The sequence below is a fragment of the Hypanus sabinus genome, chromosome 10, assembly GCF_030144855.1.
Source record: "Hypanus sabinus isolate sHypSab1 chromosome 10, sHypSab1.hap1, whole genome shotgun sequence".
Classification (NCBI taxonomy): domain Eukaryota; kingdom Metazoa; phylum Chordata; class Chondrichthyes; order Myliobatiformes; family Dasyatidae; genus Hypanus; species Hypanus sabinus.
This window is the reverse complement of record NC_082715.1, coordinates 77,023,032-77,040,832: the sequence shown is the minus strand read 5'-3', so window position 1 is coordinate 77,040,832 and position 17,801 is coordinate 77,023,032. Positions and strand designations below refer to the sequence as shown.

The 17,801-nt window shown below is 39.7% G+C and overlaps 1 protein-coding gene across 4 annotated transcripts in view; it reads right to left on the bottom strand.

Annotated features, from left to right (window-relative positions):
- LOC132400777 (signal-induced proliferation-associated 1-like protein 2) overlaps positions 1–17,801 on the bottom strand; it is a 503,978-nt gene that overhangs the window by 134,917 nt on the left and 351,260 nt on the right. For all 4 annotated transcript variants that reach the window (XM_059982129.1, XM_059982126.1, XM_059982128.1 and 1 more), the window contains one exon: positions 6,694–6,968. In XM_059982129.1, coding sequence (XP_059838112.1) covers positions 6,694–6,968 — 275 coding nt within the window. The remainder of the gene's footprint in view (positions 1–6,693; positions 6,969–17,801) is intronic.

Sequence of the window (17,801 nt, the reverse complement as noted above, 5' to 3'; positions counted from 1 at the left end):
CATGAAATATTGGCAGAGAACAGTGTCCAAAATCCCTACCGTGCAGTCAGGAATTAGTTCTGCAAAATTATACCAGGGCATTTGGTGAAGTTTTGTACAAGCTTGTGTATTGACTTTCCGTGGATGATCAACTATTTCACTCCAATGAACCAAGAAACAAGATGGCGAGTCACCCAAGATGAAGAACCAGCGCAGGAACAAAATGTGTAATGACACAGAGGATTTAATACGGTTGGATGTATAAGTTTATTTTCATTCGAAGAATCTTAATTTAATTTTCTGCAAGAACTGATTATTTTTGCAGACTTCAATGTTACTGAATGAGATTTACTTTAAGATTTGTGATGTTGGAGAATTGTGAAAAATGTTAAACTGTGTAAATATAATTTTTGAATTTGAATTTAAATTTGTAGATATACTGCCTGGAACTGAAACTTGAAGTTAACTATAATACTTGAGAACAGGAATTATATTTGGTTTTCTAACTATCTAGGGTTAAGTAAAAAGGAAAGTTTAGTCTGTCAACTTTTAAATAGGGAATAACACTAGATTTAATTAGTTAGGGAAACTGGAGTAATAAAGGTTATTCTAATGAATATCACTGATTCTAACTAAATAGAAATTTAGCTTTTGTTGATTTCTAAGATTTGGAACATAAACAGAATGTTTGAATTTTGAATTGTTCTTGCTCATGTAAATATTTTGTACATATTGTTTTTTTCCATATAAACAAAACCTTATTTCCAGAAGTGTGTGGTTTCTATTCACTGCCTCCTTCTGATACCTGGATTCTTCTGATGGCCTATTAGCACCTAGTGTAATTTGGTCTTCTCAAAAGAGTGCGGCAACTAGTCACTCACGATAATAGGTGCTACACAGGTGTTACATCTGGCCAGTAATTTAGACAAATTCATCAAGCCGTAATTCTCCAATGTGACATTCTTTTTGGATAACCCATATGGCCTAATGAACCCAAACTCACACCTTGAGGACATGACTACTTGACTCTCCAAATGTGCCTACATAGGCATTTCCGATTTTTATTGCTGATTACACACTGCTATGTTGTTTTGCTCTCTTCCAAACCTTACCTGACCATACTTTCTACCACAGAGTCATAGAACACTACAGCACAGAAAAAGGCCCTTTAGTCCATGCTGAACTATTAAAATGCCTAGACCATTAACCTGCAACCGGACCAAAGACCTCTATATATCCTTCCTATCCATGTTCTTACCCAAATTTCTCTTAAATACTGAAATTGAACCTACATTGACAATAAGGCAGCACGTTCCACACTCTCACCATGTTGAGTGAGGAAGCCACTGCTCATTTAACATTTCACCTTTCATCCTTAACCCAACCTCTAGCTCTAGTCTCACCCAACCTCAGTGGAAAAAGCCTGATTATATTACCCTATCCACACCCCTCATAATTTTGTATATCTCTATCAAATTTCTTTTTATTCTCCTATGCTCTAGGGAATAAAGTCCTAACCTATTCAACCTTTCCCTATAACTTGTGTCAAGTCCCAGTAACTTCCTTGTAAATTTTCTCTCTGCACTCTTTCAATCTTATTGATATTTTTCCTGTAGGTAAGTGACCAGACCATACTCCAAATCAGGCCTCACCAACGTATTATACAAATTCAATATAACATCCCTACCCCTGTACTCAACACAAACAAGGGAAGATCTGCAGATGCTGGACATCCATGCAACACACACAAAATACTGGAGGAACCTAGCAGGCCAGACAGCACCTACAGTTGAAGTTTCTTCCAAAAACCCTTTAGCTGGAACTCTTCCAAAGGTGCATCTACTAAATACTGATTTGAAGGGGGTGAATACTTATGCAATCAATTATTTGTGTTTTATATTTGTAATTAAATTAGATCACTGTGTTGAGATCTGTTTTCACTTTAACACAAATGTGTCTTTTTCTGTTGGTCATTGTCAAAAAAGACCAATTAAATCCACTGTGATTCAATGTTTTAAAACAATAAAACATCAAAACTTCCAAGGGGGGGGGGGGGAATACTTTTTATAGGCACTCTAATTGGACACTGAGTGCTCCTGGGCCAGAAGGGCCCTTTACTGTGCTGCATCTCTTAAGAAACACCAATTGGCTTCATATAGAGCAAACAAATATATTTTGATACCGATTCACCGTCAAGAAAATACTGCAGGGACTTCAGGGAACAGCTTGTTCTGCACTGCATCTCTACATTTAAAAAATCAGTTGTGCAGTTTAAGGACAACAGAAAGAGCAAGAGAGTGACAGGGCACACACAGAATTTAACAAAATTGTAAATTTTTATAGGTATGGTACATCCTTTTTATTACTTGTTTACCTTGGAGTTATATAAATTACAAATCCAGAGTTTCTCAGTCTTATTGCTTTTACAGACGCAAAGGTAATTTGTATCGTGCATTGTGCCGAAGACGCCCTCATTCCAGTGCTTTGTTGATTGTTAGGTTGCGGATGGCAGCATTTTCTTTCTAAATGCTACCGAACATTTTAATTTGGGAAATAACAAAAGGTTGCCTATTACAAGTGTATACAAACTGAATGGCACATCAGCGGCCATCCCACAATGCCTAAATTTACTGTTTATCACCCATCTTCATGCAGCACCAGCAATAAACATGGGATTCAAATCAATTACCCAGGACTTTGAAGCAGATGGCCAGTTAAAAAAAAGTGCTGAGCTAGTTAGGAGGGAATTATTGTGAATTACACTAATTCATGAGCAATCAAGAATAGAAATTATGTCATGGACCTGTAGCCACAGTTGGCATCTTAGCACACCTGCAATCACAAGCCAGCAAAACTGCCCAGAGCACCAGCCCCAATGTGGAAGCAGTGAGATGCAAAAGGTTATTCATAAAGACCCATGCAGAACGATAACTGAGCTAGAAACATGGCTGGCAAATGGTTTTAAGAGGAGACCAGGGAGTTCAGTAGACTCTAGCAGAATAGCAAAGTGATGGTCTGCTCACATGTTAATTTTCAAGTGCAAGGCTGTTCCTTTTCATCCAGTAGCAGGGATGGATGGGACGGCTGACTGATAATAAAAGCACAAAATCTACACACAAAGAACATTCAAGTACAACAGGAAGTTAATAGCTGGAAAAAGAGTTGCTCAGGGGTTGCAATCACATTACAGAATTCCAATGAATTAATTAAAACCACTACCCACATCCTCCCATACCTGCATCCTGACCATTCAGCCTTACCATCTGACATCACCCTCACAATAGCGTAGACTATGAATGTGCATTGCCCCTTTTCACCATAAAGTGCAATACATAAAGTATACTATAAATCTCTCTCTATTATACACACACACACGTGTGTGTGTGTGTGTGTGTGTGTGTGTGTGTGTGTGTGTGTGTGTGTATTTCTCACCCTATATGGGTGGTGTGCGTATGTGTACTTTCCCCTCAATCATGAGTTCTCTATCCAAGGCCTGGGAGCTTGAGGGTTCGACACAGTATCCTTGCTGTTCCTGGTAGTGTGCTCTTCTGGACTGAGATCTCAGATGGTATTTCCAAGATTTGTTGGAGCCACTCTCCCAGTCTGGGCATCATAGCTCCAAGTGCTCCTATCACCACTGGGACTTTAACCTCCGACATCCTTTCTAGCTGCTCTTTCAAGCCCTGGTATTTCTCCAGCTTCTCATATTCTTTCTTCCTGTTTTTACTGTCATTTGGGATTCCCATGTCCATTACAAATGCTTTCTTCTATTCCTTGTCCAGTACCACTATGTCTAGCTGGTCGGCCAGTATCTGCTTATCAGTCTGTATTTGGAAGTCCTACAGTACCTGAGCACTGCTATTCTCCACTACCTCCTCATATGTTTCCCATTTGGACTTGGGAGTGTCTGATCCATACTCTGCACAGATGTGCCTGTACACAATTTCTGCACTTTGGTTGTGCCGTTCAGTGTATGCTATCCCTGCCTGCATCTTGAACCCTGCTGCTATGTGCTGGATGGTCTCAGTGGATTCCTTGCTCATTCTGCATCTTGGGTCTTGCCTGATGGGATGGAGCCTTGTTTTGATTGCTCTTGTGCTCAGCACCTGTTTTTATGCAGCCATGCGCAGTACCTCTGTGCTGTCCCTCAACCCTGCCATTTCTACCCATCCACTTTCTTATGTCAGCCATCTCTGATATCTGGTGATGTACATCTTATGCAGTGGCTTGGTCCTCCGGCTCTGCTTCACCCACTTCCATTTTGATGTTCCCTGCCTGTTGTCTGAGGGATTCTCTTAGCAAGTCATCCTGACATACTTATGGATACTTTGCATCTCTTCCAGGACTGTGGCCTTGACATTTCCAAGTCCCCGTCCTCCCTTATCCTTAACTCTGGCAGGTATGCTCAATGTTAGACTTAGGGTGGAATCCTCCATGTATTGGTGACAGTTTCCAGGTCGATGTCAGCAGCTTCCAGTTTCCTTGGCCAGCTGGGTAGCTGATGACCTGTATGGCAAATCAGTTTACGTCTCTGATCATGTTCTTCCCATTCAGCAGACTTTTTAGGACCTGTTTCACTCTTTGGAGGTATTTGGATGCTGCAGCCTTCCTTGTGTCCTCATCGTGGCTTCCATGCACCTGCAGGATGTCCAGGTATTTGTAGCTGTCCTGTACATCTGGTATATGGCCTTCAGGTGACTTGAATCCTTCAGTCTTGATGAGCTTCGTTACCATTCAACTGCACTTTTCCTGTTCAAATGACATTCCAATGTCTCTGCTGTACACCTCTGTCATGTGCATTAGAGAGTCAATGTCTCTTTCACTTCTGGCATATAGCTTGATGTCATCCATGTACAGGAGGTGGCTGATGGTCACTCCACTCCTGAACCTGTACCCATATCCACTCTGAGGGGGGTTCAAGCCTATGCACAAAAGCAGTGGGGATAGTGCATCACACTGGTATATTCCACATCTGATGCGACACTTGTGCTATGAGCTTTGCGATAATTTCTAGCATTGTCCTCCAACGGCCCAATGAGTTCTTGATGAAGGTCCTTAGTGTCTTGTCAACCTTGTATAGAGACCGACATTCCAGGATCCATATGTGGGGCAATGAGTCGTATGCTTTCTGGTAGTCAAGCCAGGTTGTGCTTAGGTGGGTTTGCCCGGTCTCGGAGTGTCACATGACTGCTTCATCTACCAATAGTTGATGCTTGGAGCCTCTGGTTCCATTACTAATCCCCTTCTGAGCAGGGCTCAGGAACTTACACACAGGTTCCTTCAGCTTGGTGGCTATGATGCCTGATAGCAGCTTCCATGTTGTTGATAAGCAAATTATAGGCAGGTAGTTTGATGGTGCTGCTGCTCTGTTTAGGATTCTTCATTATGAGTATTGTCCTTCCTTGAATTAGCAAGTCAGGGTGGGGGCCTGCTTCAAACAGCTGGTTCATTGGTGCTGCCAGCCATGTATGTAATGTTGTTAGTTTCTTCAGCCAACAGGTGTGGATCATGTCAGGCCCCGGTAATGTCCAGTTCTTCATACTTGCTCCCCGTTGCTGGCCATCTACTTGTGTGAATGTGAATGGTTCTTCTTTTGGAAGTTTGCAGAAGTTTGCTTGTAGGTCTTCCAGCCATTGGACACTGGTGTTATATGACGCTTCTTTCTCCCATGTACTCTTCCAGTACTCCTCAGTTGACATATTGTTACTCCAGATGTGTGAGAGTACTTTTTCTGGTTCTTTGGAAAAGAGTGCATTTATTCACTTGGCCTCTGCATCCTTAGTGTATTTCTGTAGTCTAGTAGCCAGAGCTATTAATTGTTGTTTGGCAGTTTCCAGGGCCTCAGCTATGGAGATACCTCCGTACTTCCTTAGTAGCCAAGGTGAGTCTTCGATCATCACACTGCTCTGCTGCTCAGTTAGTCTGTTGACCTCTGCCCTTGTGATTTTCATCTTGACTTCCAATCATCATCTCTGGGGGTTATGACAGTTCTCCACCATACACACACACACACACACACACACACACACACACACACACACACACCTATATATACACAAACATATGTATATATATGAGAGCAAAAATAATGAGGTAGTGTTTGTGGATTCACGAATAGTGTTCAGGAATTTGATGGTAGAAAGAAAGAAGCTGCTCCTCGCTTTTCTCAGTATGCATGAACTTATTCTCACATAATTAGGCCAGATATGATATTTTCTTTTATAGATTTATACGGAGGAACCCACTTAAGTATGGTGTTTGTGACTGAAGAGGTGTTAATTTTAACATCTTTTCAGTAAAGTTAAAGCAAAAGCAATGTGATGCAAGTATGACCCACAGGCATTGCTCCAGCTGCAATCGTTCATAAATTGTCCAGGTTTTGATATAGGGAGGTTCCATTAAAATACTTTTTAAAGCTTATTAAATCATCATATTTGCCTATTTTTAAATAATATGCCAGTCATAGATAATGGGCATGACCCTAACAGAATGATTTAAGCACATTTCATAGTCTTATTAGGTCATATTTTTAAAAGCTTTGTTTTACCAAAATTTATTATTTATAGATAGTAATGACATTGGTTCGCCTTGCTGCAGTATACAAACAGGATGAAGATATTCTCAATGCTTTTGGGTCACGTCTGAACTTTTTTAAAGCATCTGTCAAAAGACATACACCATGAATCACTAGACAAATTGCAGAAAATTCTTTACCTCCTTGGAGCTCCATCTTCATGCGGTTGAATAATCACCACTTTTACTGTCACGGATGTTCGTAAGAGGTCTATCATCTGCTCGTGGGTCAAGGTCGCCACAGCTACTTTGCAAATCTCAACCAGTCGACTCCCTTGCCTCAGGCCAGCTTTCCACGCAAAGCCAAATGGCTCAACATCCGCCACAATACCTTCAAAGTTAACATGGAATCCTAGCTGTCCAAGGCCATTTCTTCTCAGAGTCATTTCTGTTGTTTCACAGCCTCTGGTCACTAACTGGGTAAAAAGAATCACATTGTTTAATAACTGCTCCATCTAATTATTTTTACACAGATGAGAACACATCTCAAATTACTTCACCAAACTCATTTGTTATTTTCAACATATTTGAACTGTAAACAATATGCCTGGAAGAGTGAAAAGTGAGAGTCCTTGTAGCAGGAGTGGATTGTGATACTCTTATTCCTTGCAACTGTATCAGAGCTAAGCACCTGTTTGGCTGCCTGAGAATCAAATGGAAATTTGAGGAAGAACATTTATACTCTTCAAAATGCAACCTCTCAACATCTGGCTCAGAGGGAACAAAAAAAAAAGAATTTGAATGTGGATAGGTAATTGTTGACTTGCATTCTTCTATATTCAACATCTAACAGTTTTGAACAAATGTGAAGATACATTAGATTTTCAAACTAATGCAACAATTTGGCTATATATAGTGCCTCACTGGGGACAAAGAAAGGAACTAGACACTTGATAGACATGCTACTAAACAAAATCTCACACCAGCCACATAAAGTCATATTAGTGGAGATGATTAGAACATTGTTAAGAGCAGTATTTAAGGAATGTCTTGGAGGAGGAAATAGAAATAGGAGAGGCAAAGAGATTTAAGGAGCATAGTTGGGGAATTAGAATAGATAATGTAGGTATCTTGGAGGCTTTTGGAACTGCAGAAGATTAGGCAGAGCAAGAGTTTAGTCATGGACAGATTAATGAATAATATTAAACCTTTAAAATTGAGACAGCAAGCATAAAAATATGGACGTATAGATTGGTCAGAGCCAGGACAAAGGCAGCAGAGAGTTAGATGAGCTCAGATTTTAGCAAGGTTAAAACAAGTAAGGGTGTCCAGAAAGGCATAGAAAAGTCAAGAGGAAATAAAGAAGTTGATGAAGACTTCAGCCAAACATAAGCTGAGGGAATGGTTGCAGTTAGGCATTGCTGAACAGGGGAAAACAGGTAGTTTTAGTAATAGTGAAATCTGTGATTTAGAACTCAGAGGTCAACTGTGACACCAAAACTGCAAAAAGCCTGAAGCGTCATGTGACAGTTGTCAGGGGATACCCAACAGAATTAATGGTTAAGGAACAGACCTTGTCTTCCTACTGTTTAGTTTGAGGAAATTTCTGCTTATCCAAAACTGGTTGGATAAGCTATCTGGCAAATTAGAAATAACGTAGAGACCAAGAAGTGACTAAGTACATGGAAAACTAAAAACAGAAGTAGATCATTTAACCCCTTGTGCATGTTTCAACATTCATGAAAATCATGGCTTCTTTTTAACCTGAGCATCACTTTTCTACACCAATCTTATATCCCATGATATTGAAAAATCTGTCTTTAATATAATCATTGACTGGAAATATTGCAAATATTCTTCCTTAGGCATGGACATTTAGAGGTTTATGAGAATAACTCCAGGAATGAAAGGATTAACATACAAAGAGTGCTTGAAGGCTCTGGGCCTGTACTTGCTGGAGTTTAGAAAAATGAGGGGAATCTTATTGAACCTTACCCAATATTGAAAGGCCTAGATAGAGTGGATGCTTCCAATAACGGGAGAGACTAGGACCAGAGGGCCAGAAGGATGACCTATCAGAACAGAGATGACAAGGAACTTCTTTAACCAGAGTGTGTTCAAGGACTATTATATCTTGAGTGTTTTGTAATTGATACCAGTTGTGAGTCAGAAGGAACAAGAGGAAACTAAGATATTTGCGCTTTTTTTCTCCAGCAGTATTTGTGCAGTAATTATGGGAGGGAGTAATAGCAAATCTATATTTTGAAAACCATGTAGAAACAACTAACACAACTGTACCAAAATAATTGTATTTGAGATTATGTGCCAAACTCTAACCATCACATTTAAACATAAGTCAGGAGAAATGAGACCTAGTCAGCAAATCAGTCTCAACTTTTTTTTTAAACTAGAAACAAATAGTTTAATCTCCTGGGTTGAGGAATACTACCCAGATTTTCCTCAATGTCTATCATCTTGACATAATTAAAACAAATGCACAATGGGGTCTCTTTACATGCAATATCTCATTTGCCAAGTAGGATGCCAAATTATGAAATGGAAAAATGGGTGCTACTCTGGAAGCTGGTATTTAATTCATTTTTCAGTAATTGATCCTTTCCCTGAATGAAGACAGAAACTACTATTTCCTCATCCTTGGTCCCTAGTCCACTTCTACACACTTTCCTAAACATAGCAAATGGCAGTAAGCCAACTGTTAATGTTAGAACTGATATGAAAACATTTTGAATAATCAAAGATATTTAAGGGATATGGTGAAAAAGGCATGTAAAAGGAATTCTTCATAAATCAATGAATAATAGTTCAAATTCAAGCAACAAATAGCTGAATCTGATTCCGCTGTTTACATCAGGGATGGAAATAAGATCTCCTGATCAAAGCTTTAACAGTCTAAAAAATATGGGAAGTCCGCAATTTATTCCACAGAAATTGGGAAGACATGCAAATGAGAGCCTGCTGCTTCAATATCGTCTTTACTTTTGCATTCATGGAATTGCAAAATGTATAGCTGTAAAAAATAATTACATACAAAATAAATCTCAGAATTTTTAAACCAAATTCTAAAGTTAGCCATTAAACTAATTACAGAATGTTACAAATGCCTTTAAAGAACTTCCCTTATAATGGTTTGTCTGGAGTTTAGGTCTCTAAAGTGAAAAGGTCCAATAAAGTACTGGTATCCTTAAAAACTAGTGCTAATGTGAGTGTCATTTTGATGAATGACAGCTACTGGGATTCATTTAAACTGTCTTTATATCACTAACCTGAAAACAGCTAAGTGTCAACTATGTGATAGCACTCTGGTCTCTGATGTACATGTGGATTCAGGTTCTGACCCAGAAACTTAAACAACTAATCTAGACTGACACACCGGTATTGACCGAGGAAGCACTGCAGAGAGAGAGAGGAACAACCTTTCAGATAAAATATTAAACCAAGAAATCATCTAACCTCTCAAGTGGGCAAAGAAGTTATTTTGGTACACACGGGCAGTTTTATGGGAGCCCTCATTTTGTTTTTATTATTTGGATCAATAGGTCTCACTAAAATATCTTTGATACTTCTGTCTTTCAAACCACCAGACCGAGAGGGAAACAGAGCCTTATTACCTGGTGTGGCGAGACCAACTCAGGATTCAAGATTGTTTAACGTCATTTCCAGTATACAAGTGTAAAGGAGATAAAATAATTGTTACTCCGGATCAGACACAGGACAAAAAAGCACAATAAGATAAAGAAAACAATACTAATAAAAATAAAATAAATAAAAATACATAAGACCGCTTATATACATAGATTGACTGTATGTCTATAAAGTGATGCTAGGCACTTGAGTGTCTGCACATAAGGTGACTGACAGGAAATGATAAAGTAGTGTTAGTAGGGGGTGTGGAGGGATGGGTTACTGGGTGGAGGTCTTGATCAGCCTTACAGTTTGGGGAAAGTAAAGTAAATTACCCTTTACTATTAAACATTCCTTCTTGTAACAAGCTGTTGATAACTCAAAAAAATATATATATTAAATGTCATCACTCGTTCTTCTAGACTCTTAAAAATGCAGGCCTAGACGACTTAATTTTTCCTCTAATAATAGATGCACCATTCCAGGAACCAGTCTACCTTCTTACACATCCTTTGTAGCAAATACATCCTATTTTAGGCAAGGAGACTATAACTGTATACAGCACTCCAGGAGCGCTCTCATCAAGATCCTACATAATTGCAGCAAGTTTTCATTATCCTTGTACTCAATTTCTCTTGTAATAAAGGCTACATTTGCCTTCCTAATTGCCTGCCATACCTACTTGCATACAAGAACATCAAGGTTTATTTGAACATCAACATTACTCAAATCTGCCTCTGTTTAAAAAGTAATCGGCATTTGTGTTTTACTCAGCAAAGCAGACCATCTCATATTTTTTCCCCACATTTTTTCCATTTTGCAAGTTGATGCCCTCACATCTAACTTTATATATATTCTCCTGAAGCTTTTTCTGGTGGATAAAAGGCGCTCAGTGAAATGGCAGAAGTGGGATCTCTCAGTGGCTACCCATTTTAATTCCACTTCCCATTCCTATTCCGATATGTCAATCCATGGCCTCCTCTTCTGTTGCGATGAAACCACAATCAGGTTGGAGGAGCAATACCTTATACTGTATTCCATCTGGGTAGCCTCCAATCTGATGGCATGAACATCAATTTCTGAAACTTCCAGTAAGAGCTACCCGCTACCCCACCTCCATTACCACTCTCTTCTTCACCAGGACTCATCCCCTTTTCCTTCTTTTACCATATTCCCTTGCCTGCCCACTGCCTCCCCCTGGTGCTCCCTGCCCTTTTCTTTTTTCCATAGTCTTCTCTCCTATATAACTCTCCCTTCTCCAGCCTTGTATCTCTTTCACCAATCAACTTCCCAGCTCTTTATTTCATCGCTCTCCCTCCCAGTTTTAACTATCACCTTATGTTTCTCTCTCCCTCTCCCACCTTTTAAATCTACTCCTCATCTTCTTTTTCCAGTCCTGCCAAAGGGTCTCAGCCCAAAATGTTGACTACTTTTTCCCATAGATCCTGCTTGGCCTGCTGAGTTCCCCCAGCATTTCGTGTGTGTTGCTTGACTTCCCAGCATCTGAAGATTCTATCATTTGTTAAACTCTTAACCCATTTAGTTTGTGGTCTATAGTAAAGAGTGGCATTATATCAGGACCCCTCAGCCAAATCACTGATGCAAATTTAGAACGATTGGGGCCACAAATGTTGATCTTTGTGAGAATTCAGTATTCATGGCCCATTAACCTCGGAATAAATTTATTCCTACTTTAACTTTTCCGTTAACCACCACCCCAATTCCACGTGGCAAGCTTATTTACCATCCTCCTCTCTGTGACTTTATCAAAGAAGTGCTTCTGAAAATCTAAATACACTGCATCCACTGGTTCTCCTCTATCTGTTGCACATAAGAATTGCTAAAAATAAAACTTAGTAGATTAGTCAAAGATGATCTCATTTTCATAAATCCATGTTGACCTTCTTCAGTAAAATTATTATTTTCTGTCTTGACATCATATAATTTATTCTGGAGTTTTCTCAATCGCCTATGTCCAACTAACAGTTTGGTTGCTCCGTATAGTCTCCCTTTCTCGTTTTTTAATATTCGATACAATATATATTTAAAATATTTTCCAAATTAACAGCTAGTTTAATGATTAGACCCAGGGAGGTATGTCAGAGAAGACTATTCCATAAAATTTACAACTCCTCCATGGAAAATTGCCGACTTGTGGGAAGCCTTACCCTTGTGAACTCTCAAAATGGAGGAGGAGCATTCATTGCGTCACTGAAAAGTGAGTTCCTTTGTCAGGAGCCTAGTGTAAACAGTAGAAAGAAAGTACCATTTGCCAATCTACCTACTCAGTTAGTTATCTATAGCAGAGTCAGTGGGTTCCATATCAGCTCAGCAGCTAAATATGTAAAACTGAGATGGACAGAAATCATCATGAGACTCTGCAGCTGCTGAAAATCTTGAGTAACCCACACGAAATGCTGGAGGAACTCAGTAGGACAGGCAACATCTATGAAGGGAAATGAACTGTCAATGTTTTACTTCAAGACCCTTCATCCAGTCCTGATTAAGGTTCTTGGCCCAAACCATTGATTTCCCTCCATAGATACTGCCTGACTTGCTGAATCCCTCCAACACTTTCTTGCTTTTGCTTGAGATGGCTAGAAATTTCTTATCTCAGGGGGCAAAGAATCTCTGGAATTCTCTACTCCCAAGGGTGGTAGAGCCCAGATCATTTGAACTGAACCGATTTTATTACTTACATCCTTCATATACATGAGGAGTAAAAGTCTTTACGTTATGCCTCTATCTAAAAATGTACAATGTGCAATGTATAATAAATAGTATGTACAACAGGACAATCAATATAACATAAAAATATAATTGTATCAGCATGAATTAAACAGTCTGATGGCCTGGTGGAAGAAGCTGTCCCGGAGGCTGTTGGTCTTGGCTTTTATGCTGTGGTGCTGTTTGTTTCCCAGATGGTAGCAGCTGGAACAGTTTGTGGTTGGGGTGACTCTGGCCCCAATGATCCTTTGGGCCCTATCTACACACCTGTATTTGTAAATGTCCTGAATAGTGTGAAGTTCACACCTACAGATGCGCTGGGCTGTCTGCACCGCTCTCTGCAGAGTCCTATGATTGAGGGAAGTGCAATTCCCATACCAGGCAGTGATGCAGCCAGTTAGGATGCTCTCAATTGTGCCCTTGTAGAAAGTTCTTAGGAACTGAGGGCCCATACCAAGCTTCCTCAACCGTCTGAGGTGAAGGAGGCATTGTTGTGCCTTTTTCACCACACAGCCAGTATGTATAGACCACATGAGATCATCGGTGATGTGTATGCCGTGGAACTTAAAGCTGTTCACCCTCTCAATCCCAGATCCATTGATATCAATAGGGGCTAGCCTGTCTCCATTCCTCCTGAAGTCCACAACTAGCTCCTTTGTTTTTGTGATATTGAGGGAGAGGTTGTTTTTTTGACACCACTGCATCAGGGTGATTACTTCTTCGCTGAAGGCTGCCTCATTATTATTTGAGATTAGGCCAATCAATGTAGTATCGTCAGCAGGTTGGAGCAATGGGTATACAGAGAGTAAAGGAGGGGGCTTAGGACACAACCCCCTATTATATTTAAGGTGGAGATCGATAAATATTTGAAAGATCAAGGAATTGAGGGATATGAGGAAGAGGCACAGAGGGGAGCTTAGGCCATGATCATGTTGAATGGCAAGACAGGCTTGAGGGGCTGACCATCTTTGCTCCTAATTTTTGTGACATTGTGATCTTGAAAGACTGCCTTGAGAAAGATTCACCATTTACCTGATAAATTTAAGGGTACTAAGGCAATTTAGGATTTACTTGGATTATGCTTCCATGGGATACCTAAGCTCAATGCAGTATGATTTCAGTCAGGCATGTGATGCAGACTATGGTCCATTACCAAGTAAAGTGTAAGTGAAATTGTGGACAGACATGCAACACAAGGGAAATAAAAGAATTTAAATAGACAATAGTGCATGATTAAATTGTCCTTTATAAAATTATTTTAATTAGAACATGTCAGAGGAAAGGGTGTAGGATAATGATAAGTGTGAATTACACACAAGATGAAACTTGATAATCTTTCCCTATAGGCAATAAATGTTATTACAAGTTATAAAGTGATAACTTATGTTCTTTTCAATTCTTAGTCACCTCCAATTATTTATTATGATAACGAATTTTCACATCATGTTCAAATGCAACAGCCCCACTCCTAGTTGGACTTTATAAGTTACGCAAGAACAGCCCGAATCAATTAGGACTGAGAACTTCAGTGGGTGAACTCCTTTCAGTCATTAATAGCACAGTTAAGTATCCACATGAAATGCCAGTTAACTACACATTGTACATTAGTACTCTTTAAAATAGTTGCAACGAAGAAAGTAGAATGCAAGTGTTCTTTTTTATACTTGTTAGATTCATTTGCAATATGTGTAACCCATCCAAATCCTAAACAACTGTCTCCACTGTTAATTCTGTCTGGATCATTTTGGGGTGCATTTTATCTTTGCTCAGCCAATCTGTATTGTGTGGTCAATGTATATCATGCCTATAAATTTGTCACTTTAATTAAAAGTGTAGCCAAATTAAGACTGAAATGTAAGGTATTTTGTTGCCTTATTAGTTCAGGTGTAAATAAGGATGGATATTAAGTCCTGGCATGGTTAGTAATGGATTACTTTAAATAAAGGGAAAGTATTACACAAAAATTAAAAACAACTATCTTAAGGTTATCCAAAAAATTACATACAATTCTCTTCTCATACCCAAGCATCTGTTTTTTTTCTTGTAAGCAATATGCTTCCTGGGCTTTTCTTAATAAAGATATTAAACTAATGTCAACACAAGTTCCATATTATTTCTTTTCTTTCTGTTCCTATTAGCTCACATTGTAACTGCTGTCCCCTCCTTTTGTACCGTTGCCTTTGCTTTTAAAACTGCTGTTCATAACCTCACTAAAACATTCATTCCGTCCTTGAGAACTACAATTAGATATTGTACTAGACTGGTATGGTATACAACCTGACATTTTTCTGATGCCTAGACTAACTTGTTTTCTCTCTCAATCTCAATGGAAGGACTTAAACCTGGGAAGTATATCCGCCCAATTTGCTGAGCTTTTATAGATTTTTCTCTTTTTTAAAAAAAAATCCATTGTCTTAGTTGTTTTTAGTAATTAGGCACAACCTGGAGAAAAGGTGCATTAAGGCGACACAATCTCATTCAGGAAAATACTTTACCTCATACGTAAACAAGTTTGCCTAATGGTATCGGTGACAAAATTATACAAAATCCTCCCGATGAGCACAAGGATTTCCTCCACATGCTCCAGCTTCCTCCCACAGTTGGAAACCATACTGGTTAGTAAGTTAATTGGTCATTGTAAATTGTCCTGTAATTTGGCTAGGATTAAATCAGTGGGTTGCTGGTGGTTTGGCTCAAAGGGCTGCAAGGGCCTATTCCACACTGTATCGCTAATTAAATAAATAAATAACTGGCCATATGAATCTAATCTATATCACTGCAAAACGTCCTAAGCCTTTGCAATTACCTTTCAATTGTTTACCGTCATCTGCAAGGAACAGATTTCATGTTTTTAAAAAAAGCACCTTTTATCCAATGTGGCTGGCTGGATACCAGAAGACAAAAGGATGAAGTGAGATTGATACACCTGCAGCTCTCCTCTGCCCATTGACAGTGCCAATCAGAATTACGCTTCTGGCAAAGGCGTGTACTTATCATTCTCTGGCACAATGCAACATGTTTAACCCTTTGTCCTGGGCTGGAGCAAACAACATTGAACCTTTAAGTTCAGCAAGTGTTACACCTGTCACAACACAAGTCATTAGGCACCGTATGAACTAAGTAAATATATTAAAGCTCTAAATTTTCTATCCAGGCTCTGGCTCCAGAATAGGAAAAGGGAAATAATGATTTAATTGCGGAAGCTTATAAAATTTTGGAGTACTGGAGAAGCAGCCAAATTTAGAAGTAGAAATAGTCAGCAAAGTAGAGACTGTCTGGCTGGCTTCCCTTTCAGACTGATCCGCGCTGCATGAAAAGATGACATCTTCAGGAAACAACCTCACCAGGTGTAAGATAAAGGACTCCCTACTACTGGGACTGACATCACCATGGTTACCATTCCTGGACTTGATAGGCAGTCATCTTGAGTAAAAATTGAGCTGTCAGAAACAGTGTGACCCAGGGGCACTGTGCATTACAGGCAGCTTCAAAAGTGACATTTAAGGGCCACATTCCAAATTGTACTGCACTAAAATTATAATTACAAAGATAAGAATTATGTTAATATCTACACTGCAGGGCTGCTCATACTTTCCGGCATATGTGGGGATAACAGCAAGGTTTAGAGGGTAGGCAGGAGAGAATGAAACAGCTCCAGATGCAAGAATTGAATGTAAAACTGAAGAATTGGTACCATGAACAGCAGGCCTCACATAAGGATCAAATGGATCAAATGGCTTGCTGAGCTATTGAAATACTGATAGGCCTCTTTACTGCAGCAAGATTACTTTCTCAGTTTGGTTTTAAGTGATGCCAAACTCATGGTGTTTCTTTGCTTTACGGACAATCCATTTAACTGATTTAGCTTGGAGCATCACTTAGAAGCACCATATGAAAAGTGTGTCAGCCTTCGACACGTGAAATCAAATGCCAGGTTATGTACACCACACGATGGAAATAACAGAATCAGTGGACGGGACTTTAGTGGACTGGACGTTAAATTTAAACAATTCACACAAAATGCTGGAGAAACTCAGCAGGCTAGGCAACATCTATGGAAAAGTGAAAAACTCAACACTTTGGGCTGTGACTCTTCATCAGGACTCGGACAAAAAGAAGAGAAGTTAGAACAAGAAGGTGGGGGAGGGGAGGAAGAAGTACAAGGTGGTAGGTGAAACCGGGAAAGGGGTAGGGGTGAAGTAAAGAGCTGGGAAGTTAATAGGTGAAAGAGATAAAGGACTGTTGAAGAGGGAATCTGACAGGAGAGGGTAGAAGACCCTGGAAGAAAGGGAATGGGAGGAGCACCAGAGGGAGGTGATGGGCGGTAAGGAGTAAAGATTAGAGAGGGAACTGGGAATGGTTGAACGGTGAAGTGGGGGGCAATTACCGGAAGTTCAGGAAATCCATGTTCATGCCGCCAGGTTGGAAGCTACTCTGACAGAATATAAGGTGTTACTCCTACAACCTGAGAGTGGCCTCATCGCGGCAGTAGAGGAAGCCATGGACTGACATGTCAGAATAGGATTGGGAAGTACAACTGAAGTGTGTGGCCACCAGGAGATCTCGCTTTTTCTGGTGGACACTGCGAAGTGGTCTCCCAATCTATGTCAGGTCTCGCCTATAAACAGGAGGTTATATTCCAATCTACATCAGGTCTCACTAATATACAGGAGGTTATATCCCAATCTATGTCAGGACTCACCTATATACAGGAGGTTATCCTCTTTTTCTTCACTACTTACTAAATTTTCTGCTGAGTTAATTGTGTTCAAAACCTGGCATATTAAGCATCCACAGATTTAATTGGTCTGTTACTGACAGTGGTATCTTCATTTCTCCTGGTCCTAATCTTTGCAATTATCTTCCTAAACCTCTAATGCTTCGTATTTTCTTTCATTGTTTAGATTCTTCATAAATATTATCCTTTACACTTATCCACC